This window comes from Podarcis tiliguerta (genome assembly GCF_965153285.1).
Source record: "Podarcis tiliguerta genome assembly, chromosome: 7".
Classification (NCBI taxonomy): domain Eukaryota; kingdom Metazoa; phylum Chordata; class Lepidosauria; order Squamata; family Lacertidae; genus Podarcis; species Podarcis tiliguerta.
Genome location: NC_139540.1, coordinates 62,262,802 through 62,286,328, shown reverse-complemented (window position 1 = coordinate 62,286,328; position 23,527 = coordinate 62,262,802). Strand labels below are relative to the sequence as shown.

At 43.9% G+C, this 23,527-nt stretch overlaps 1 protein-coding gene across 23 annotated transcripts in view; it reads right to left on the bottom strand.

Moving 5' to 3' along the window:
* RREB1 (ras responsive element binding protein 1) overlaps positions 1-23,527 on the bottom strand; it is a 125,250-nt gene that overhangs the window by 52,341 nt on the left and 49,382 nt on the right. For 15 of the 23 annotated variants that reach the window (XM_083449282.1, XM_083449272.1, XM_083449264.1 and 12 more), the window contains 3 exons: positions 6,006-6,128; positions 4,175-4,296; positions 3,060-3,272 (listed from right to left, as the gene is read on the bottom strand). In XM_083449282.1, the coding sequence (XP_083305408.1) occupies positions 3,060-3,173 (114 nt within the window). In that variant the 5' untranslated portion in view covers positions 3,174-3,272; positions 4,175-4,296; positions 6,006-6,128. Of the gene's footprint in view, positions 1-3,059; positions 3,273-4,174; positions 4,297-5,212; positions 5,284-6,005; positions 6,129-6,164; positions 6,663-18,407; positions 18,539-23,527 lie in introns of those variants that run through there. The other 8 variants (XM_083449277.1, XM_083449265.1, XM_083449278.1 and 5 more) reach the window with 4 other exon arrangements.

The following is a 23,527-nucleotide window of genomic DNA, read 5'->3' as shown; positions in this document are numbered from 1 at the left end:
CTGACCATTTCAGTGCTTAATCCCCAGGGCTATTCTCTGAAATCAGGCTACGGTTCTCCTTGCTGGAGGAAGGAGCTAGCTATCTCTCAATGCAATGCTATTAATTGTTTCGAAGCCTTGCTTTCGACAATGGCCCCCTTTGAAATCGGCAAATCAACAAAGGGCGATTACTTCTCACCTTGAAAGCAAAGAGCAACATGCACAGTGTGACACTGCCAGAGTTGATTAGTGCAAGCCTTCAGATTTAATATTAACCCAACCCCAAAAAACCTCTTCCTAGCACTCACTCAGGGTCCAGGTTGCATACCATAATAGCAGTGAACCAGACAAGAGAGCAGCAGTCCAAGGAAGAGGATTTGTTTGACCCGGTCTCAAGCACAAACAGTTTAGCATAACTTCTCCAGCTTGGGCTAGAGAATTTTAACATGCAGCTCTGCGATGACGGAAGAGTACTTCCCCAAGTTAAGAGACAAAAGTACCAGCTAATTTGATAACAACTCTGACTTTATTAAAGTGACCCGACACTCCTCCGCTAGCAGCAAACATCTCTCTAAGCATTCTGTGTTACGTTACTCTACTTTCCCTTTTTTAGAAAGAGTCAAAAGAGCCCCCATTTCGTGACACAGATTAAAGGAGGGGAGGAAACATGGTGTGATTTGCAATGGGATAATAATCCTAACCAGAAACTAAGTCGTCTGTCACAACACACACTTAATGAAGGAACTAGAAATAAAAATGGCTAATGAAACCTTGACCAAAAAGTTATTTCCACGAAAAGGTGACGCAACATATGGTGGATTTTTAAGAGCTAAAGACTAAATGTTTTACTGTTTACTAAATGTTTACTAAATGTTTACTAAATGTTTGTCAATTGGCCAGAAGAATAGTCAAAAGGCAGCTCCCAAATAATAAAAAATCCTACTATATTTGGGACAGGAATTCATCTGGTTCTACATTCTATGGAAGTGGCTAGCCAAACACTTTTAGAAAGTGTATACGCAGCTCCTAAAAGGCCACCAACATCTCTTTTGCTCGGTATTTCCAAGGCACGCAGCTTCTTAAGAAAATGGTTTCATTTTTCTATAAAAACCAATCTTCTTCTTCTTTCTTCTTTGGCAATCACTTGTAGCCAAGTAAGACTGTGTTCCATAAACACGGTTTTAACCATGAGTCCGTAAGTGACTATGTAGGCCAATTCTGGACCCACACGTTCTTCCACAGTGGGAACATTGGTTCCCGGGTGGGAGTTGACTACGGTGTGGATTTGCCAAGCGTGCCTTCCTCTTAGCACGTTTCTCCCTTGCGTTCTGAATTTGAGTGTCTTCAAAGTCCATGACACCTTTAGTAAAGGCTGTTCTCCAACTGGAGCGCTCGCAGGCCAGTGTTTCCCAGTTGTTGGTGTTTATACTACATTTTTTTAGATTTGCCTTGAGACAGTCTTTAAACCTCTTTTGTTGACCACCAGCATTACGCATTCCATTTTTAAGTTTGGACTAGAGTGGTTGCTTTGGAAGACGATAATCAGGCATCCGCACAACATGACCAATAGTACCAGAACAACCACAGTAAGACTGATTGCCGGAAATCAAACAATCCACGGTTCTCGCCCCTCTCTCTCTCTGCTCCCACTTCTCTCACCATGCCAGAGATTTCCTATGCACAATCTTGCAATTGCCACTCCCTTCAATTAGACAGAGGGGACTGCTGTTTGGTGAAAACACTTCACCCAACCTGCAACAGCCTTGGCGGGTAGCTCCCCCAGGAAAAAAAAATGGGGCTCATTTGCTTGCATGCTGTCTAGGTATCACAGGATGGTTTCAACAGTAAAACCTAATTAGTAGCTAACTTCTGTGCTGACCTACAGGGAAAGCCATTCTTGGCCTTCCTCCCTTATTTATTTATTTTTATAGCGCAAGTATCTCTCTTAATCCCGTCACATTTTCTCCCTTGATCCAGCGCCCAGTGAAACGGCTGGTGGAATTAAAAGGTCAGTGGCTCCAAGCAAAAAACGACACACAGCCAACCCACCCACCCTTCATGCTTTTGCAGCAGCCAGCTGTACAGTAGGGTCTTCACCACTCACCCTGTTCCAAAGCTGAGCTGCAAAATTTTGTCCTCCCTGAAGGAATCAAGCTAAGAAGCCCCCGATAGGGTATGCAAACACACACGGTGTTCTGTGAGTTATACTACGATATCTTTATTGTCATTGTCCCTTGCGGAGTATCCAACAATCTGACTATCTCTGGGATCAAAAATTTCTTGTTATCCAGGGTTACAATAATCTTTATTGCCATTGTCCCATACAAAACAACGAAACTGAAAAAAATCTACATCAGACATTCAAAAACCAACAAGCCTGCTATCCCAGCTATCCCAGCCTGCTATCCCAGCTATCCCAGCCCGCCACCTCAGGTCAGTGGCGGGAAACACATGCTTTGCCAAGCTGCACTCAGTTCGCAAGGAATTTTGGTCCTGCCACAAACTCTTAAAAAAAGATTCGTAAGAATTGCAGCATTTGTTTTTGTTTTTATTTTAATCCCAACAAACTAGTGGGCTGTTGTTTCTGGTTCACATAGAGAAGATAAGGGTTTTAGAATACAGTGGCAGGTCTTTAAATTTAAAAATTGAATGGCTTGACAGTTACATTTGACCATTTGATGTGTTCTTTCTTCAGCTCATGATACTGAAAACTGATCTCTGATCACATGCAAATTAAAGCATTCAGATTAGTTCGTGACGTAATGGGTGGTATCCAACCAAGAGCTTCCGACTGGCGCATGGACTTTTGGGTGAGCAGTGGGATTTTGCACTTCCTCTCCCCTGTGCACCCTATGTTTGTTCTGGGTGTCTACCAAACCCCCAGAGCAGATTTGGGGAGGGCACAGAGGGGGCACAGAGAGAGAAGTCCTGCCATGCAAACAGAAATCCTTATGCTAATGGGAATTGGATACCGCCCAGTTTCTCCAAGGGTGTGCACATAAGCGCCCTCGGCGCCCTCAAAACAGCTTCATGTGAAATGGCATTCATTTATATCAAAGTTAAGTGTGTTGATTCTTTACCTGGTTTCTCCTGCCAATCCGATTGGGAGCAAGAGGTTTTGGTGGGGACTTGGCATTCTGAGATGGTGCGGTGCCATTTTCAGCGATCTTCCCCAAGCTCATAACAGCTGCCATTATGACGCCGACACGCAGCAAATCTGCGCCTTCAAAACAGTTTGGGAACTGTGGTGCCGCTGTGCAACTGCTTTAAGCCTCCGAGTTTATTCTCTGGAACTGTAAACAGAAACAAATTGGGTGGTGAATTTCTGAGATGGAGAATCAGATCGATCATGGGAGCAACAAACCCACTAAGAGCTAGAATGGGTGGCCAGTCCTGGATACATATACACTATTGACTTTTTGCACACACAAAGCAATTCCAAATCATACAGTACAGTGCATCTTGAATGGGAATCTGTGACCCAAGTTGCTGTTGGACTCCAGCTCCCATCAGCCCCAGACAGCATGGCCAAGGGTCAAGAAGGATGGGGATTGTTGAACTACTAGTGTGCCACAAGTTCAACATCCCTGCATTGAACATGGTGGTGTGGGTTGCCACTGAAAAGGCCTCCACAATGCATAATCAGCAAGATCCACCTGGTCCAATTGCAAAATTTCCACACCAGAAATCAGTGATATACAGCCAGACCACACAATCTGGCCTATCCATATTGGAAGCCAATTATAGACATTATAACCACTGCATGGAGACGCATCAATGCAAAATAAATTCCTTCTGTGCTAATGCATGAACCAGGCTTTCAGTTATTCTGGTTAGGAAGACCCCTGTGGATTATTCACTTTTAAAGAACTGGAATTCTTAAAGGCATGTTAAATTGAAGCACATGTACAACTTAATCCCATGTATATTTACTCCAAAGTGAGGACACTTTGGAGTTATCATTGCTTAGGGTTAGATTATTTAATCACACTTATTCCCAGTAACTCAATAGTGTTTAGAACTGCAGCACTGATGTATGAAGAAAAACAGAACTTCCATGCATCACCATTTGTGCTAAAGGAATATCAATTTTTGTCTAGTTATCCACAATGACATACTGTTTTAAGCAACAGCGACATAAATATTTACAGGATAGCTTTATTCTTAAACCAGTCATTCTAGCAGAGCCAATTACCTTCATTTTCCTTTCTTGACACTGTCTAGTGAAGCTTCCTTTCCTTGTGTGCTGCTTTTCGGTATTTGCCTAACAAGCTGAAGACCACCTAAATCCAGAAGGGAGCCTTTCCTCAGCAGCACCTGTTAGCAACGAGTGAAGAGAAGAAGGGAATAGGTTAAGTTTTACATTTTTTCAAGGAGGGAAGCTGAGAAGTAGTGTTTAAAAAAGAGAATTTGGTACATATTCAGTTGCCGAAAACAGAAGCAAAAGCAGCACAAAGGATTAGACAACGGATCTCTTCTTACGTAAAACTTTTTCAGCTAGGTAAAACTTTAAAGATGAAGGCTTCACACAGGCTGTCTCCACACACAAACACACAATGTCTCGTTCTTGGGAGAGTACAGTACAACGCAAATTACGGAGGAAACAGATATGCCTCCAAATATTATCAGGTAAAAAAAGCAATAACAATACAGGAACTATAAGCGCTCCTCCACTTCAGACTAACAATTGAAAATTTAATTGTCTTTTCAGTCAGCTCCTCACAATCTACCCGTAAGAGCTGCATCAGACCCACAGCCCAACTATGGCCAGCATCCTTCACTCAAAGCAGCCAACCAGATGTCTGGTTTTATTGCATTCTGCACACTGCCTTGAGACACGTGTGAAAGGCAATTAACAAACGAATGATAATAATCCAGTGCGTTTTTCAGCCGGAACTTGCCGGAACTCAGATCTGGCATCTCTCAGGTGGGTGCCAGTGCCATTCTAAGAGAATCAGGGAGGTGTTCGTGGTGAGTTACAGCACCTCTTTTTTTTTTTGAAAAATAGCAGTTGACAATAATGTAATGCAGCACAGAGGTTTGGTTTCAAGAATCTGTAATGCTTATAAGTCTTTCTGAGGCCTTGGGCCCTTCAAAACGTGCTCAGTTGCCTATAAGGTCCCTGCCCTCACACCTTCAGGGGAATCTTCCGCCACTCAAAATGTCGATGGAAAGCTAAGAGGGCCGTTTTCATGGCCATATTCTCATGAAACGCTTCCCTGAGGAAACTGACCTTTGCCCTCAAGGAGCGAGTTCCCAGGACATTCGTGTACGTCTGATGAAAGCTGCACAGAGAACGGCCAGCTACGCTATGAAAAAAAAGGGACCCGCTTAGATCAAGGGTAAAAACGAGAAGTATTAGCAGAGGTTAAAGATCGCAGGAAGGCTCAACCACTTCCATTTTGATGCTGGCACTCTTAAGGGGGGTGGGTGGGAAGGCACTACCAGAACTGTAGGCTGGGAGATCTGTTGCAGACATAAACAGGCTATCAGAAGCTGCAGGGCAGCAAAAGAAAACGGCTGGCTTTTGACAAAGGCCAGCCCTGAAGCAATACCACAGTAGTCAGCCAAAAACATCCCAAAAGAGGAGTTTAAAACAAAAGTGATGGGGGGGGGGTGCGGGAGAGAGAAATGAAGTTAAAGTAGGTTGCTTCCCATTCAGTCTCAACAGGAAAACATTTGCTAAATCTATTTCCTCCTTTGCAATTCTTTTCTGAAGTGCTATTTGACTGCATGCTGAAAACTCAGACGATGTTCACTCCCTGTAAATTTGCAATATCAAGGGGGGTCGCAGTAAATGGATGTTTACAGCATCTTTTCTTTCCTGAATGATAAGAGGAAAAGGCCACCTTTTAATTTTCCTTTTCCTCTCTCTCTCTCCATCCCCCACCCACCTCAGCCGTTCAGGATGCTAGCGTCTTTGTTTTACTTGTCATCAATATGCTTCTGCGGAAGAAGTTTCCCCAAGCCAGAGTTTCTCTGGACAGGCCTTTGCATTGAGCACTCCTTTCTCTCCAGCCACTGACCTTTGAAGTTTTGGGTTTGCTCTTGCTTCTAAGATGCTGGTGCAAATGGGACCCCGGTGGAAGGTTAGCAACTGGAGGAGTCAGATCTGTGTCAGCACAGTTGGAGGACTAGTACAAAACTACCTAGAAGAAAGAAAAGCAAGAATTAAAGCTCTTTACCAACTGCAGTTTTCTATTGTTGTTTCTTCACTGCATTTCTTGCCACTGGGGGATTTGGGGCTTGTTGCCATGACCTGCTTCACAGGGTTATTGCAAGGAAATCTGCAAAAGCAGGAAAAACGTATGCTACTCTAAGTTCCTTTGGCAAGGAGTAGGATAAAAGTGTTCAAAATGAAATATTTTAAATGGGGACAGTTCGATAAATAAAGGAATCCTGGAGCAAAGAGGACTCTTTCATATTCAAGCATATAGGTCACTTTGAACATCTCTGTGAAGACTAGGAACTGAGGAGGAATTTATTTGGCACATGTTTCACAGTGAGCCAACCCAATACAGCAATCCAAACTTGCTTGTGGACCTGACTGCGATCTCCAGCCAGATATTGTGATGTAGTTTTGGTGTGCAAGAAGTACACACAAAAGTGTGCATTTGATGTACAAAATGCATATACCTTTGTGAACAGGGTGGAATGCACCTATGGTTGAGCACCAAACTGGAACACGACTGAATTAGACTGCTCAGTCCATGCCTAATAAGGACTAGAAACTTGTATTTTTAATGAAAGGCGGCATTCTTAGAACACAAGCCTGCAGAATGTACTAAATTGGTGGTTGCCTGATGCATGCATCTACTTTGGCTCAATGAGTTTCGTATTTGTGAAATACGGTAGGATGTGGAATCTAAATGTCTAGCAGCAACAGAAAAGCCCTCGGTCTTTTGGACAGACTCTTCCGTATGATGAAAACAAAACTTGATGACCTAAGCCAAAGGATTGAGAAGTCAGCGCCTGGTACTTGGCATATTCATTTTGTGTCAGCAGAGTGCAAGCCTCTAATTCCCCAAAATATTTTTTACTGACTTTCATAACTTTCACAACTGGCTCAGTTCATGAGCAGCTAAAGGAATCAGCCACTGCATTGCCTTTCTGGAATGAAGAATATGGGCATGGCTGAAGGTCTATGGTTCTCCTAGCTAGAGACAAACTTTTCAGAAAATTCTACGCATTGGAGGAAAGAGAAAATAATTCGTTTCCTTCGAAAAACCTAACAGAACATTTCATTCTCTGCCCTACAAGTTTTAAAACTAAATTCTAGTTGGTTGAGTCATTTTTATCCTGCCTCAATGCCAAAAGTGCCCTCTTGGTAGTGAACAATAAATGGAATTTTAAAGAGAGAGAGAGATTATCTATCAATACCAAATAAACTACAGATGCTACTAAGAACACTGAGCAACAGATACATCTTAAGATATTTGCAAACGCCTGTCTGAACATAATATAGGAGTGAAAAAAGCTTTCCTTGCGCTCATTTGCTTAAAAAAGCACCCTGGCAAATCAGCTACAATCCACTTTAAAAGTTTGTTAGCAAATATTGGCATGTGAGGTTGCAGTAACAGAGCTGGTTCAATGGTGTAACACACTCTTTACACTGCACCACCCACCCTCTGAGATGAGGAGGGATCCCAAACCACTCAAGAGTCCACCGTGTTGATTTTGCACCCAGTGCAACACTGTCCCCAACTAAGAATAAACCGAAGTCACTCCCTGGAAGAAACGGCAAATGTGCTCACCCAGCACACTGTTAGGCTGGAAGCCAAACCTGCCACCTGCAGCTCCAATGTCTAGGGCAAGTGTCAAGACTCACAGAACTGTGAAGTCTGGAAAGGACCCAAAGGCCAATCTAGTCTAACCCCCTTCAATGCACGGGGCATTGATGTCACTTGCCCAATGAAAGGAATGTACATATACCTGTGTTCCAAATTATGGACAGTCCACTTGCCCTACACAATACAACAGTACCCACTGAGTCAACCTACATATATCTGATGCATAGCCAACTCTGGGGTACCACGACATGGTGGGATCTTTGCATCATGGAACCCTGGAAAACGGCTTTTATACATAGATGTCTCAAACTGGGGGAGCAAGAAGTGAAACAAACTGGTCCCCAACTCTCAACAGAAATTCTCAAGTTATCTTGTAAAAAGCTGGCTTTGTTCAATTGTCAAGGATGATTATTATCCTGCTAACCCCACACTTCGCCTAACCTTACCAGCATAGCAATATCTCTACAAAATCACAAGATTGATTTTAGCTCCAAGACTCAAGATCCTTTCAACTGCATTAAATCAAGGACCTTATCTATGCAAAACCTACCCTGTGCACCATGGAGCTATAGCCCGTCATCTGATTCTATGCACATGATACAGGGAGAGCTGCTTTCCCTCAACATGTTGCCTCACAGCCCTTTTTTGTTCAATCAGCTGTCTGGCTTATCTCGTCTGCTAAGAGAATGCCAGAAAACAAGGGTTTGGCCTGTTGCAGGAGGCTTCAGAGAACATGTCCAGGCAAACTGGAAACCAAGATTTTCAAAGAGGTACGTTTTTTTGCTTAAAGCTTCTAGCAGCATCTTTGGCTACGCAAGTCAGAACAACATGGGCAATTTCAAATGCGCACCACCACTTCAGGCAACAGCTTGAGAAAATTGGAAGCAAGCGTTTCCCATTCGGCCCCTAACACTTTGGGCAACGAGAAGGGCACATAAGAGACAGCTTTTCCCGTAGCCACTAGACACTACCCATGAGATGCTACTTTGTTGTAACGGTAACCAGATCCATATATTCCCAGAGTCATCCTTAAAAAGAACAAGCAACAGTCACTAAGCATCCTTGGCTCTCCTTTGAAAGCAAGAGTTCCCTAGATTGAACTTGCAAGCCACCACTCTGCATGCATCCCAAAGACTGACAGCTTAAAGGAGCAACCTAAAAGTGTCAGTGAATGAATTTCCAGCTTCAATTGTGTGTGTGTGTGCATATGTGTTTGAGCAGCCATGTCATAGAGATTCCTGCTTCTCCCTGCAAGATTGACATGCATAGGCTGCGCTATCTTGTAGCTGGGAAACAGGGGGTTGTTGCAACACGCCCTGTAATACTCGAGGTGGTAGCTTTGATTCATGATACCTCTTGCTTTGCATCTTCACAAGGTGATTTATCGGATTTGCACCCCACCCTTCCTCCGAAAGGAAAATCTATTTATTACCACTGTTAAGAGGAGAGACTTCTGCAAGCCAGCAAGGAGAACCAACAGGTCCCCCCTCACTTTGCAAGTTTCTCTCCCGATAAAAGTGATGAATCAAAACAACCAAAGTAGCAGCCCGTACCAAAATTGGGCTTGAAACCAGTATGAATGGGTCATGGTAATCGGCTTCATTCAAGCATGCCTGAAATATTACCTATGTTCTCTCAGGCACCTTGCTAGAATAGGGGGTGTTGGCAACTGGGCAGTCCATCTTCCAAGCCTCTGGATCAACCTAGCTCAGATATGAGAATCTGGGTACCTGCACCACACCTGACTGCCTTCGTTCATTGACAGTGCTACTTCCCAACTTTTAGCTAGTCTTGAAGCTCACCTCCCACGCCTGCCCCTATAAATTATTCTGTTTAGTAAGTGATTCATTCCCCCATTAAGGGTTTAAAAAAGTAATGCTGCTAGCTCTCAAGTGCTTAAAACATTTTTTGTTTATTGAAAAGGCTTTCCCTGAAATGTGACCCAACCACTGACGCTTTTGATCAAATTTATACAAATGCTTTATTTGCATCCTACAGCATTTTAGTATTTTATATTGGACACCGGTATATTTTTTTTATTGAGCAGCATACAAGCAAAAATTAAAATACAGCGTTCCTTGTTTTGGGACCTAATCTCACACTGCGGATACGACAGAATGTTTAATCTGCATTTCCAATCCTCATGACCACTGCAAGAGTTCCTCATTCGCACTACAAGCTCCCGGCCATCTGAACTCATCATCTGTGGTTGCAACAGTTCCTTGGGATCAATGGTGCCAAGAAAACTCAAAACAGCCAAGAGAGATCTGCAGCTGTTTCAGCCACTCAGCTCCAAAGACTAAACTGTGAAGGCAGCAGGAGACAGGAGCTAAAGCCAAAAGCAAGGTGACGGGAAAATGAAGGAAAGAGGCAATGCAAGAGGTTCCAGGAATGAAAGCTGATTTACTGGGCCACAGAAGGCCAACACGCTTAATATAATTATTTCCCATCCTGCACTCATCCCAGACATAAAACTGACAAGCTGCTGTGCAAGTTAGGGTCTGTAGAAGTATGCTGCACAAAAGATGTTTCTCGAGACACTCAAATTTAAAAACACACCAGGTTTCTGATTTCCATGGAGATGGGCAAGTTTAATCAGTTGCACACTACACAATTTCTTTCCCCTTTTACCTCCAACTCCTTACCAATATTTTTTTTTAAAGAGTATTTTTCAGGAGTGTTTCACAAAAATAATCTTCCTTATATTTAGAACTTAGCCCAGCTCTAAAAACCAGGACATAACATATGCAGCCTCCTTTCTTGAATAATATTCCAGCTTTGATGAACAAAAATAGTAGCCACTGTGCTTTTTGAGGTTTGCAGAAGGAAATTTGCTTTCAGAATACACAAGCAAAATGCATCCAGCTTTTTTAAAAAATGAAGTGGAAAGTTTTCAAGGCCACTAAAGTATTGCAAAGAAGTTGGACCAGAGAATTCATCAACATGTTGGTTAGATAACGGAGAAGAAACAATTCAGCTAACAGGGCCACTCTATATTTAAAATGTGGAACACAAGCTTTCAAGTCTGAAAAACCTTTCTTTTCTTTCTTTCTTTCTCTCTCTCGCTTTAATTAGTCTTTATTAAATATTTTCTTGTGTTGCAAACAAGTACATATAGCATCTCCATTTTTGATTCATAAAGTCATTTTCACAGTTTGTTTATGTTCTGTATGAGACACTATCATCATGAAAGAGAGGGAAGAGACAGAGGGATACATTCATTAACTGCATAGTGCTTGTGTAGGGTATGTTGTTTCATCATCACATGGGGAGGTCCTTTATTTTATTACTGCATTCAGTTGGTTGCAGTGTGGTTTGCTTTTGCATGTGTGTGTTGTTGGGTCAGATATTCTTTCAGCAGAAAGTTTAGTCTTTTCTTTCTTTACCACCTCTTCCATGTCTGCAAGAAACAGCAGTGAGGTTTAGCTTCCCTGACAAGGCCTCCATCTCCATCTCCAAGATGCATCTTTAAAATGCAGAGTTAAGCTATCAATTAAAAACTTATTCATCCCAGACGGAAAGTGGGCTATCTCTACATTTCAGCAGCAGCAGGAAGCAAGAACCACGTAAATCGCAGCGCAACGCTCATTGCTACAGCTGGTCCTTATTTATTTTTTAAGTCAAACCAAACCTGTGGGCAGGCAATCTGGGACTGCAGCAGGCAGCGTAATTAAGAGGCTTGCTGCAAATTACCGTTTTCAGATACCAGTTTGCACACTGGAGACGTTTGCCCCCCCACCAATTGGTCATGCAGATGCCTAGGCATGCAACGCAATGATGAACAGGCCAGGAGCAATCAGGCCTGGCTGTTCCTATTAAGGCACGGTGGAAACCAGAGAAGCCGTAATGCCGCGACGAAGGGAAAGCTGCAATTCAATGATGTCAGAACTCTCTGTGGGCATTTGCTCTCTGCACCTGTTATAGCTGGGAGGGGAGGCAGGGAATCTCCCCTCGCAGCCCCCAGCTTACAGGCCTGGCAGGCGCAACGAGAGCATGCCACAGCTCTTGAAAACTTTGGGAACAATACATTTTCTCTGTTCATCTTCACGGCAACACATGTGCTTTCCTCCACGCTTTGAAAAGGAAACGGTGGAAAGCTAATCTGGTCAGTGCACATTTATGCAGCAGTTTCGCTTTTAACTCTGGGGTGTGTGTATATAAATATGTGTGTTTTCTTACTGGCTGCCCATGTTTGTTTGTTCCGTCAGCAAGGTGGAAAGGGGGAGGTAGATGGAGGACAGAAGAGAATTTAATCAGCATAGTTCATACACAGGAAGCAGCGGGAAGATGCTCACCACCAGGTTGCCCTGGTTATGACCTTCAACCATCTCAGAGACTTCCCCATCCTTTCGGCAACAAATCCTTCTACCATTTCCCCACTGGAAACGCTTCCAGTGATAGCACTTTAAGTAGAAACTGCTGCTGCTGCTAACAACACCTCACTTGGAAGCTATCAGCCAGCAGCAGAATTTCCCCAAATCTTGGCATTCTCAGGTTCATGAGCAACATGGAAAATGCCTCTCCCGCCTCCTGGCTGCAAATAGAAACAGGAATCAATGGACCCATGGCTAGCCACACAGCTACCCGTATGCAACAATGGTAACTCAGAGGTCCACTTTTTTGCCGCAGCCAAGAGGTACAAAGTTCTGCCATGAAATCAAAGTTCGCAGTTCCAACTAGCAGCTACTCGTATTTCCAGGGAGCACCTGATCTCGTCCTTTGAAAACCACTGGTTTCTAGTGATTTCGTTTTGGGGTTACAATATTATTTGCACCTTATTTTGCATTTGAAAAGTTCTAAACTACTTCTGGTGTGCCCTACTTTTCTCTCTCTCTGCAATGAAAAGAGATGGAGGAAGAAACCCGTTGGTGCATCCTGGAAACTGCATCCCATAATATGCACCTCCTCTGTTGGGTCATAGCTCAGAGGGTACTAGGGAATGGAATGCAAGGAACAAATTCTCCTCCCAAGACAGACCGTCTTACATTTTACACCTGAACTTTTTTTGGCTCAACAACTTTCAGGGTGTCCTGGTTTTGATTTTTTAAAATATGGTACATGTTGTAATTTAGTGAGTGGGGCGGAGCACCGCTGCCTTGCATCTTGAATAAAGGATGCTCAAAATCTCATTGTATTTGATACTAACTGAAAACCCAACTAATATTTGTTTTATATAATGCAAAAACCAACAACATTTGCCTCTGCACATAGAAGCTTTCGTAATGGTGGCTATGTCTACTGCATCCTTGGTGCCTCTTGTTGTGTGTTTTTTTGGTTTTATTTCTGGAAAAAAAGGCAGCAAAGAAAACAAAATTTGAAAAAAGATCAAGACTGAGGAAGGATGTAAGTATTTTTTAATATATATATATATATATATATATATATATATATCAAAAACCACATTCCACAGCATGGATTTTGATCAATTGTAATACAGACCCTACGAATTTAGTTTTAAAGCGGCGTTTGCAGTCGTGGCTGCTGCTCTTTTCCAGGATGCAGGCCCCGCTGACAGGATTAAGTCCAGGCAGACTCAAGAAGCTGGGAGACAGCTGCCACATAGTCATTTATTACAGAGTGCCACTCCTCTGGAGTCGAGAGAGAAACAGACCCTCTTATTTTCAGCTGTGTTATCAGCAGGGGTTTCTTTGCTCAGAGGGTTTTAGCGACTAGGCCTCTCCTGAACAAATATCTCCTTGGCTGTCTCTTCCACCCCCGCCCCACCCCCCACCGCTTATCTTTCTCATCCTCTTGTCCTATGCTTCCAGTCAAACACAGGGACTCTCCCTTCGAGGTTCACAACCATCCAGGGCTGCCATTTCTATATTATAGAAGCCTCCATCTTTTGAACCATGAGTCTCGGGGAAACTCCACTGAAACGCAGTTAATCCTAGCGGAAACATGTGCAGGGTGTTTTTTCTTCCCTCGTTTTGCTTTTTCTTCTTGTTTTCGACTGCTCAAAAATATTTGCCATGTCGCCTTCCATTTCAATAAGCAAAAGGCACTGCCCTGTGCTTGTCCCACCTAAAGCTTGGGCACGATAGCCAGTGTGGCGTAATGATTACTAATGTTGGGCTAGGACCTGAGAGAGCAGGGTTCAGCTATGAAGCTCACTGGGTGACCCTGGGCCACTCAACATCTCTTAGCCTAACCCATAACTGTCAACTTTTCCCTTTTCTTGCGAGGAATCCTATTCAGAATAAGGGAATTTCCCTTTTTTAAAAAAGGCAAACAGTGACAGCTATGGCCTAACCCATGATTTCCCAAACTTGGGCATCTAGCTGTTCTTGGACTACAACTCCCATCATCCCTAGCTAGCAGGAACTGTGGTCAAGGATGATGGGAACTGTAGTTTTAAAAAAGTGGGAGACCCATGTTTGGCCTAACCTACCTCACAAGGTTGTTGTGTGGATGAAATTGGGGTGGGGAGAACCACGTGCACCATATTGAAATCCTTGTAAGATGAAGGTGGTATAGAAATGAAATGAATGCTGCTCAGAGGAAAAGTCCTGCCTCCATTCAAAAGGGCTCACTTTCGGAACAGCAGCCTTGTGCACCCTTATCTGGCATCATCCCCATTAATTTATTAGGATTTATTCCCGAGTAGAGATGAATAGGATTGGGCTACTTGATCCAGGACCTTGTGCTGTTCCTCCACAAGGCGCTGGTGATGGTCTCCCGGTTACATGGTCCCCTCACGCACACCCTCCAAAACTGTCCAGCTTTATTCCACAGCTTGGAGTTGGGAGCGGTTGCTGTCAGACTCCTTTCCTGTTATAGTTGCATTGCACCCTCTGATACTCAGTGCAACTGCAGGGGATGAACCCCATCCCACCTGTTTATATGAGGGATTTTATCTTTTTTTCAAAACTGCTTTTCAATAGCCACTCACCTGGGGCTATTCTCTGGCTTATTATTATTTATTAAATCCAAAGATCACACTTAACACAACACAAAAACACAGGTGACTAGACAAAGGGACGTTGCAGAAGTCATGATTGTTTTGTTGTCTCCTCACCCACCCACCCCTTCCTTTCACGTCACCAATGTCTAAACACAAAAGGTCTGCGAGAGTGAGCAGGCTAGCAAAAATGTTTGTGGGCCAGTCACTTTTGCTGACTTCTTCGCCAGGCTGTCTTTAACAACGTGCTAAAACTAAGGGGGTGAGAGAGATGGGAGTCATTCCCAAATAAGGGACTCTGTACGACATGTGGGAAAGTGGTTAAGCGAATCTTAATGATGGCAACCAGATGGCAGAACTCACCTATCGAGAATTAAGCCAAAGCTGACACAGGCTCGCTTCCTGGGATCAATGTCTAAATTGTGAAACAGGGAGCAGCAGCAAGGGAGCCCCACTCCCTGTCAACAAACTATGGCAGAGGCAGAAAGCGGTTCTGGTATCACATCTGGTGTGGATTTCCAAGTTTCCGTTTTGCCTGCTGGGAATTGGGACAGAGGAAGAACTACTTGCTCAAGGCGATTTGATGTGTAAAGAGGAGAACAAAGGCAGTTGCTTTACACTGAGTCATCCCTGACCACTGGTCTTGCTAGCGAGGGATGATGGGAGTTGTAGTCCAAGAAGAGCTGGAGACCCAGGTCTCCAGGGATCTAACTCAATATTGTCTACACTGACTGGAAGCAGCTCTCCAGGGTTTCAGGTGGGGAACATTCCCAACCCTACCCAGAGACTGAACAGGGGACCTTCTGACTCCAAGTAATATGCTCCACCACTACAGCCCTTCCCAAGAAGAAAGAAGAGGAAGACATGCAAACTCAATGGGACTTCATTGCACCACAGTTATTTCCGCATTCTCAGCGGCTAGCATCAGATTATCCAAAAACTATTTTTGAGGAGTGTCTGTGCAGGACTGCAGAAATTTCTCAAGCTCCTGGCCTTCAGCATTATTATTTTTATATATCCCGCTTTTCCTCCACGGAGCTCAAGGAGGTGTGCATAGTTCTTCTCATTTTATCCTCACAACCACCACCCTGTAAAGGTAGATTAAGCTGAAAGTGAGCAAACTGGAAAACATGGTGAGCTTCATGGCCGAGTGAGGATTCGAACCTTTGGGATGCCCTCCAACTTCACAATTCTATGGTTCTAGGCCCTAGTTTTACGTTCTATCAAATTCTTAGGCATCTAAATAGCTGAGCGCCTAAGATTCTTCTACAAGCTATACTAAATCCCAAATGGACTCAAAATAAAGAGCAGTAAGCTTGTTTTTCAACATCTCCATGCATGTTGGCTTATAATATAACATGACATGTTATATATATGTATATATCTATCATTATATAGATATATATAAAAGTCCGATGACTTTTAATGCAGATGCCTGAGCAGAATGCCCCTAATGATGCCCCTAATTTCAGAAACAGAATATCTGCAGTGTCACCTCCTTTTCAGAAATCTTGATCTGGCAACCCTTATTTGTTATCTTCCTTTCCGAAGTAACAAAGGGGCTTTAAAATAGCAGTAAGATGGCTCAAGGGAGCGTGGCTCGATTCTGGGGATTATTGCGTTTTGGAGGATGTCAAGAACGTGCATCCTGGCTGTATTTCATGCCCTTATGCACCCAGGGGAGCGATTAGTTCATGATAAGGCCATTCCCTGGAGTGCCTAATTGCTTAACTGGCTTACCAAAACAAAACGGCTGTGCCAGTCTGAATCACACCAGATTACGGGAGACGCCTCTTCCCTTTTCTTCCTTTACAATCTCACCCATTGACTAAAACACACACACACAGCACTCGGGAGACCTACGAGAATGTACTTGCTGCTTAATTGGTAACAAATGCTCTGGAGTTTCTCGCCCCTTCCCTTTGGGTGAAGCGTCAGCAACTATGGATGCGAATAGAAAAACTGGGGGGGGGGCGGTAAAGGGGGGGAAGAGAGAGGATGCAATAAATATAGATCAGATGACTTTCAAATAGTAGCTCCATTCAGTTATTGCAAACTGCTGTAATTATTACACAGCCTATAATCAACTGGGAGCTTTAAGGCAGAACGTTTAAAGGAGAGGGTGTTGTCTGGATTCAGTTGCGGGTGGTGGTGGGGCTAAAACCTAGCGCTATCTGGTGCCATTTGAAGAAAGAGATTCTATCAATAAGCTAGGAAAGGAGGGGGGGGAGGAAGAACATTGGTGTGTATGTGTGATTTCTATGCAAAGCAGCCTATTCTGCCACATTAAAAAGGGGCTGTGAAACAGGATCCTGCTATTCCAGGCACCAAAACACTTAACAAGTCAAGCATCCGTCCGGCTTATGCCTCGCTTCTTCTGTCTTGAATTCATAAGAAGTACCCACAACAGGGCAGCCCCTGTTCTGTCCTTTCGGTTCAGCTTGCCATTCGCCAGCACAAGCGAGTCCGTCCCCTCTACACACAGCTGCAAATGTCTGTGTGTTTTTTAATCTTTTGCTGACCACGCAACGGCAGCTGGATTTCCTGCTGCCTTCCTAAAAGGGGTTGGTTCAACTTAAGTAAATACTGCTTGCATTGAGACCTTTGGAGCCTTGCCCAAGCAATGTTACTGCACAGGTCTCTTACGTTCCACAACACATTATGTTCTGCCTCACTGAGAAGGGCCTGATGCGGTTAGATATTGGACAGTCTTCCATTTATTTTCTCTTTTTTGAAGACCTAGCCTCTTTCCACATGCCACAGTTTATTGCAAAGCTGGGAGAGCTTCTGACTCCTGAATCTGCACTGACTTTAATTCTCAAAATCAGCACATTCGAATTAGCAGGTTGAGCTCCTGCCAAGAAGAAAACAGGCATCTGCCCATATATTGTTGCTAAACAGATGTGTACAGTTAGCATTAGTTCATTACTTTAGATCACAAGCACAGTCAGAATGGTTGCAGAATTCAAGTCTTGCAAGTTAATTCAAGCTCCCCGCGTTTGTAATTCTTCCAAGACAACAAAAATGCTGGAAAAAAATTCGGGCAGATCTTTCAGCCAGGTCACAAAATATGAGAAACCAGCAACTCGCCAGAAATAGCCTTGGGACTGGGGTTCAAATCCTACTTAGCTATGAAACACTTAGGCAAATCATACACATCTCAGCTACAACTGGTTGTTTGTAAAACAGTGACCTAGAGTGTAACAATATTACAACAGCAACAAAGGTGCTAGTTGCTTACTAGCAACGTGCAGGCTGGATGGATTTTGAAGGGGTGTTGTTGTTTTTAAATTGTATTTAAATTGTATTTATAAGCATGTCTTTACAATAGGCAAACCTCTCTGCCAAATTATCTGGCTAAGTCTTTTATTCCTAATAGGATGTTTGGATAACCTGTGGCCCTAAAATGCCAAAACATGGGGAAAAAATATATAAACACTGTTTCAGTTTCATCTCTGCAGCTATAAGGAAAAATACATGTTTTTATTTAATAGTTAAGAACCCAGAAATACAGACGGGAGCCTTGGGAAGCTAGTGGTCAAGTCTGATCGCTAAATGGTTCCTTCCAAAAGCTATACATCCACACAGTCATAGTTCTTCCATAAACAGAATTTGCTCCAAGGCAAGTCAGCTACTCAGCACTTAGCAGCGCTGCCTGCTAAGGACCAGGATAATCACAGGCTCAGTTTATCATCTGGGAAACGTGCATCTAGCTCTCTAGGCAAACTGACACCAACCTGCCTACTGGGCTCCCTTAAAGGAAATGTGTTGCAAGCCAGCTCCTGCATCAGAAGAAAGCTCATGTTCTGCAAATTCCGTGAATCATCCTTCTCAGTACTGATAGGGAGTCTTTTTCAAAAGCTTTGCCCTTGAGAGAAAAGGGGGGACGAGAAATTGCAGCCCTTTTAACAGGCTTCAACTGATGCTAATAAAAAGAAAGATGTGTGTATCAGAACAGATAAGCTCATCTCTCGTGAATTTTGCAAAGTGCTTCCTTCCACCCTCCTTTCCTAAAGTTTGCTTGCTAAATGTAATCTCTGCCACCCACCCCCCACAGCCCAAGACCAAAGGAAAAGCTGTGCTTTACCATTCCTTTTGAAACACTGCATTTCGCTAGCTACTCTCGCACCACTTGCCTGGAACAGAAACAGAGGACCAAGGTCAGTGCAGACGTGGGGGGCTTGAAAACTTCAGCCCATAGGAAGCAGAAGGAGCCACTCAGCATCCTAAGAAGCCACACCAAGCCATGTAGGGACCAAGGTTCACTTACGACAAACCCACACCGTTAAATTTCTGCACAGAGACCTATTCAGAAAGCTTCGCACAAATGCCATTCAGAACCACGATGGAAGAACTTGTCCACACCCACCACAGAAATAAAGTTTGTGTTGCTCTTCTATCAGTCCTGCAGCAGGCCAGTTTAAAAGAGGAAAAAAACTGTTGCAGGCTACTGACTTCTGCAGGCTGATTCACAAAACTGGTGAGCATCTATGCACAATATCCAGAAATTTAGCAGCCTGGGCCAATGTGGTAGGAGCTATATGCAATAAAGCCAAGGGCCCCAGGGCAGCAATTGTGGGAAGCTTTGCTCAACAATTTAATTCAACAACTTCTACCTTTTTAGAAATCTCTACCCTCCCCTTTTCCAGGAACTCCACATAATACAAGCAAGCCAAGTTACAGATTCTGAAAAGCTGCACCTCTGTAATGGCGTGAAGCAATTAACAATGCACGGAATCCCCTCTGTTTGCAGAAAGTATTCCAGCTGCATAATTTGGAACGGTGGGATGTTGTGGGACGGCAGCGTTGTCAGCCTGCATGCTGCATCTTTCGAGACGTGCACAAAAACCATACGGTGCGATAAAATGTGATGTGCCGACTGTGTAAGGACACCTGGCCCAAGGCATCGTGGTGCCAAAAGGACTTTCCCCCATTACTTCAGCCTTACAATGAGCACAGTCAATTAGCGAGTTAAGAGAGAACAGCAGCTCCGCAGCTCCAGTCTCCCAAGATGAATTAAGGGCTCTCTTTGCAGAAAACAAACTTGATCTCTACAGGACGACACTTGCCAAGTCCTGACAAACAAGCCAATCATCATGAGTGTAGCTTGAAGTCTACTAAATCTTAATCTTTGTTTAGAGACACTCAAAACCAGCCAGTTTTTTTCACGGGTTACCTGTAATTTTAGCATCACCAGGCCTTCCCAGCTCCATTTCCATTCCTGGCACTTCCTACGATATCAACAACCACTATTATATTCCTCACTCAACAGTGGGGGGGGGGGAATCCAGGGGGTGAGTGGGAGGGGCAGAACAGGGCCGGTTGTCTGAGAAGATCCCACGGCCATGCAAGCTTTCCTCGAGAAATCTCTCTCAAAGCTTGTAGGTGTGTCACATTCCTTTTTCTGAGCATTCCCACTGTGTAGAAGGGGAAGGTAAATATTGGTGTGGTGCGTAGAGATGGCAGCTCAATAAAGATACTGACAGTCAAGCAAAACAGACTGCAGATGCAATCCAAGAAACACATCCCGAAAACAGGATTTCAACAAGGGCAGTCCTGAGTACTGACTGATGCAGAGATCTCTTCTAGCTTGGACCAGATAATCCCCACATGAGGTGGCAAAGTCAACTCACTGAGGTGAGGGGATCACTGAAATGGATCATTTTGGGTGTGAGGGGAGAATTACAGCTTTTGAGCATTGCCCTACATTAAAAACTACAGTGGTACCTCAGGTTAAGAACTTAATTCGTTCTGGAGGTCCGTTCTTAACCTGAAACTGTTCTTCACCTGAAGCACCACTTTAGCTAATGGGGCCTCCCGCTGCTGCCGCGCCGCCGGAGCATGATTTCTGTTCTCATCCTGAAGCAAAGTTCTTAACCCGAGGTACTATTTCTGGATTAGCGGAGTCTGTACCCTGAAGCGTATGTAACCCGAGGTACCACTGTATATGCAAACAGAATATGAACGTTCTAGCTCAGGTTTCTTCAAACATGGCCCTCCAGATGTTTTGAGACTACAATTCCCATCATCCCTGACTACTGGTCCTGCTAGCTAGGGACCATGGGAGTTGTAGGCCGAAAACATCTGGAGGGCCGAGCTTGAGGAAGCCTGTTCTAGCTCAACCTTCTGTGTACAAGTCGGAAAACTGGCACGGCAGGAAATGCTATGTGGAGGGAAGCATTAAAAATGTGGAGTCTTCTCACCTGAAGTGGTGCAAGGAACTCATTCTGGTGCACAGGCAGATTTAAATCTTAGGATCCCCTGCGTTTTAACTTGCTCATAATGCTCAGGAAAGTCAGAAGCTCCGGGCCACACAAAAGGAGCTGTGAGTCTTCTCCACAGTAGAAATGGGCAAATGCTGACACAGGAACAAGCTGTAGGGCCTCAAAATGGCCCAGGGCTTCTCCGGCTAGAACAGCACGGGAAGGAAACATACTGCAGCTCCCGTACCATGAAGGTAAATGTCAGAAAGGGAAGGAAGCCGTACCACTTTTTACAATGCTGTAAAATCTTCTCTTGTCCCAAACCTGCTGGGCCTTTAAAGCCGCTCTCAAACACTTTCAATGGCATACGCTACCCATAATACAGAACTGAGCCTCATAGTGCCATGGAAGAGGCAAGCAAATATGGCAGAAACGCATCACTGAGGTTGTTGTTGGGTCGCACAGAAGACCACATTTCAGGCTGTATTCAAAAGCACACCAGTGCTCCGATGTGGAGCATAATTACAAGGAAACAAATCCTGTTGAACTGAGCAAGACTCGCTTCAGAGTAAACCTGCTCTGAATTATAGACTTCTCTGCTCTCTCAATCACCCCTTCCTAAGCTTATATAAACCCAGTAGTGACCAGCATGTTCTTAGACTACCACTCCCAGAATTCCTGAGCATGGCAGACTGATGGCCAGGACTGATGGGAGTTGGAATCTAGCAGATTCCTGGACAGTGCCATGAGCATCACTCATAGTTAGCATGGCACTGCCTTAATGGTTAGTCATGTGAACACTTGAGAATGGTTCATTCCAAGCAGGAATAAGCATTAGAGCTGATTTTACATAGATAGCGAAGACGGACAAACACATACAAACATAGATCTCAATTATTACTATAATTGAGGATGGAGTTGCCCTGTATCCAAATGTCTATGCATGAAAAAAGCTCAGATGAAGCAGAAATTCACTCATGGGAGCAGAGAACGAAAAGACACCTGCTGCACAATTCTTCGATCCTGTTCCACAAGTGCAGAATGTGGGAAAACTTTACTTCTTACTTGTGTTCTCCCTCTGAACGTTTTTATTAAAACCTGAAGCAGCTGGAGATCTTTGAAGTTTGATATTTAAGGCAAAAAAAGGGGATGGGAAGGCACACACAAACTCTCCAAGGCATTCCCAAGTTTTACTTAAGGGGTGTAGAGAGAATCAAAAGATGCACATTTTCTGGGCAAACGTGGGGAAACCCACTTTAGCTTCAAAAGTGAATAGAAACAGGCCCATAGCCGAACAAGGCAGTTTGAAACACGTCTGATTGCTCGATTATATAACCCATTAAATAGCATGTTAAGCTACTGGTTGCCAAGTCCCAGCTGGGCGTGGGGGGAGGGGAGACTCCCGTGCTTAAATTGATGTGAAAGATACAGCTCCTTTGCCTGTTGCATCTCCAGCTGCGCAGCAATTAAAGACACTCTTCCTTTCTTGTCTTCAGAATTACACTCTCAAGGACACTGTTTTGAAACCTCCTGAAACAACCATCCCCATGGACGATCAGATTCTACAAAGTCAGCTTCACCCGGCAGCATGGGCTTTGTAGGTATGGAGCACAATGTTTACCCATTCATTCATAAATACATTTATATCCCACCTTCTGTCATGGAAGCCAAGGCAGTATGCTGTTCTCATAGTTCCCACCATCTATGGTTCTCTCCACCTTGCCCTCCAAAGTTGCTGCCATGGCCCAAACAGCTCTGAGAGCCCAGCCTGCTGTCACACTGCAATTCACAGCACCACCTGTTGGAGGCCAAGCAAACTTCAATGTGATGACATCCTTAGGAAAATATGTACCAGGAGAGAAAGTTCAGGAGGAGGCAGAAATGTAAGTAGCTTTCGAGGCCACATTTTATCTGTGGCCTGCCTGCCTGCCTGTTGTCTACACCAAAGCTGACATTAAGTCCATCACATGAGTCTCTCTGATACTGTTCTTCGGTTCTGTTAAGGCACTTACGAAAGAGGGGAGAAAGTTTGTTTTATTAGCCATAATTTCTGAAATAGTGTTCAGTCACCTCCACAGATCAAAATTGCTACCCTACAAATTTGCAAGAGCTTTGTGGTAAACAACTCACCTGGGTCAACAGAGATATGGAACTCCATGAAAGCCTTTGGGCTTCAATGGCTAGCATGGAAATGCAGCTTCTTAAAAGGGTAGTAAAAAATAATTTTGAAAAATTACAGGCTAGTAACTTCTTGCTTATTTACAAGGCTGATATATAATCATAAAATGATGGAGTAGTGGGCGGAGGGGAAAAGGTTTGCAAAAAAATATGCATCCTTAATATGCTTTTAATCAGTGCGGCTAAAGAGTACAGCGGTACCTCGGGTTACATACGCTTCAGGTTACATACGCTTCAGGATACAGACTCCGCTAACCCAGAAATAATGCTTCAGGTTAAGAACTTTGCTTCAGGATAAGAACAGAAATCGGGCTCTGGCAGCACGGAGGCAGCAGGAGGCCCCATTAGCTAAAGTGGCGCTTCAGGTTAAGAACAGTTTCAGGTTAATAACGGACCTCCAGAACGAATTAAGTACTTAACTCGAGGTACCACTGTGCTTTTAAAGGGACAAACTAATCAATGTAAAGTGATTTTGA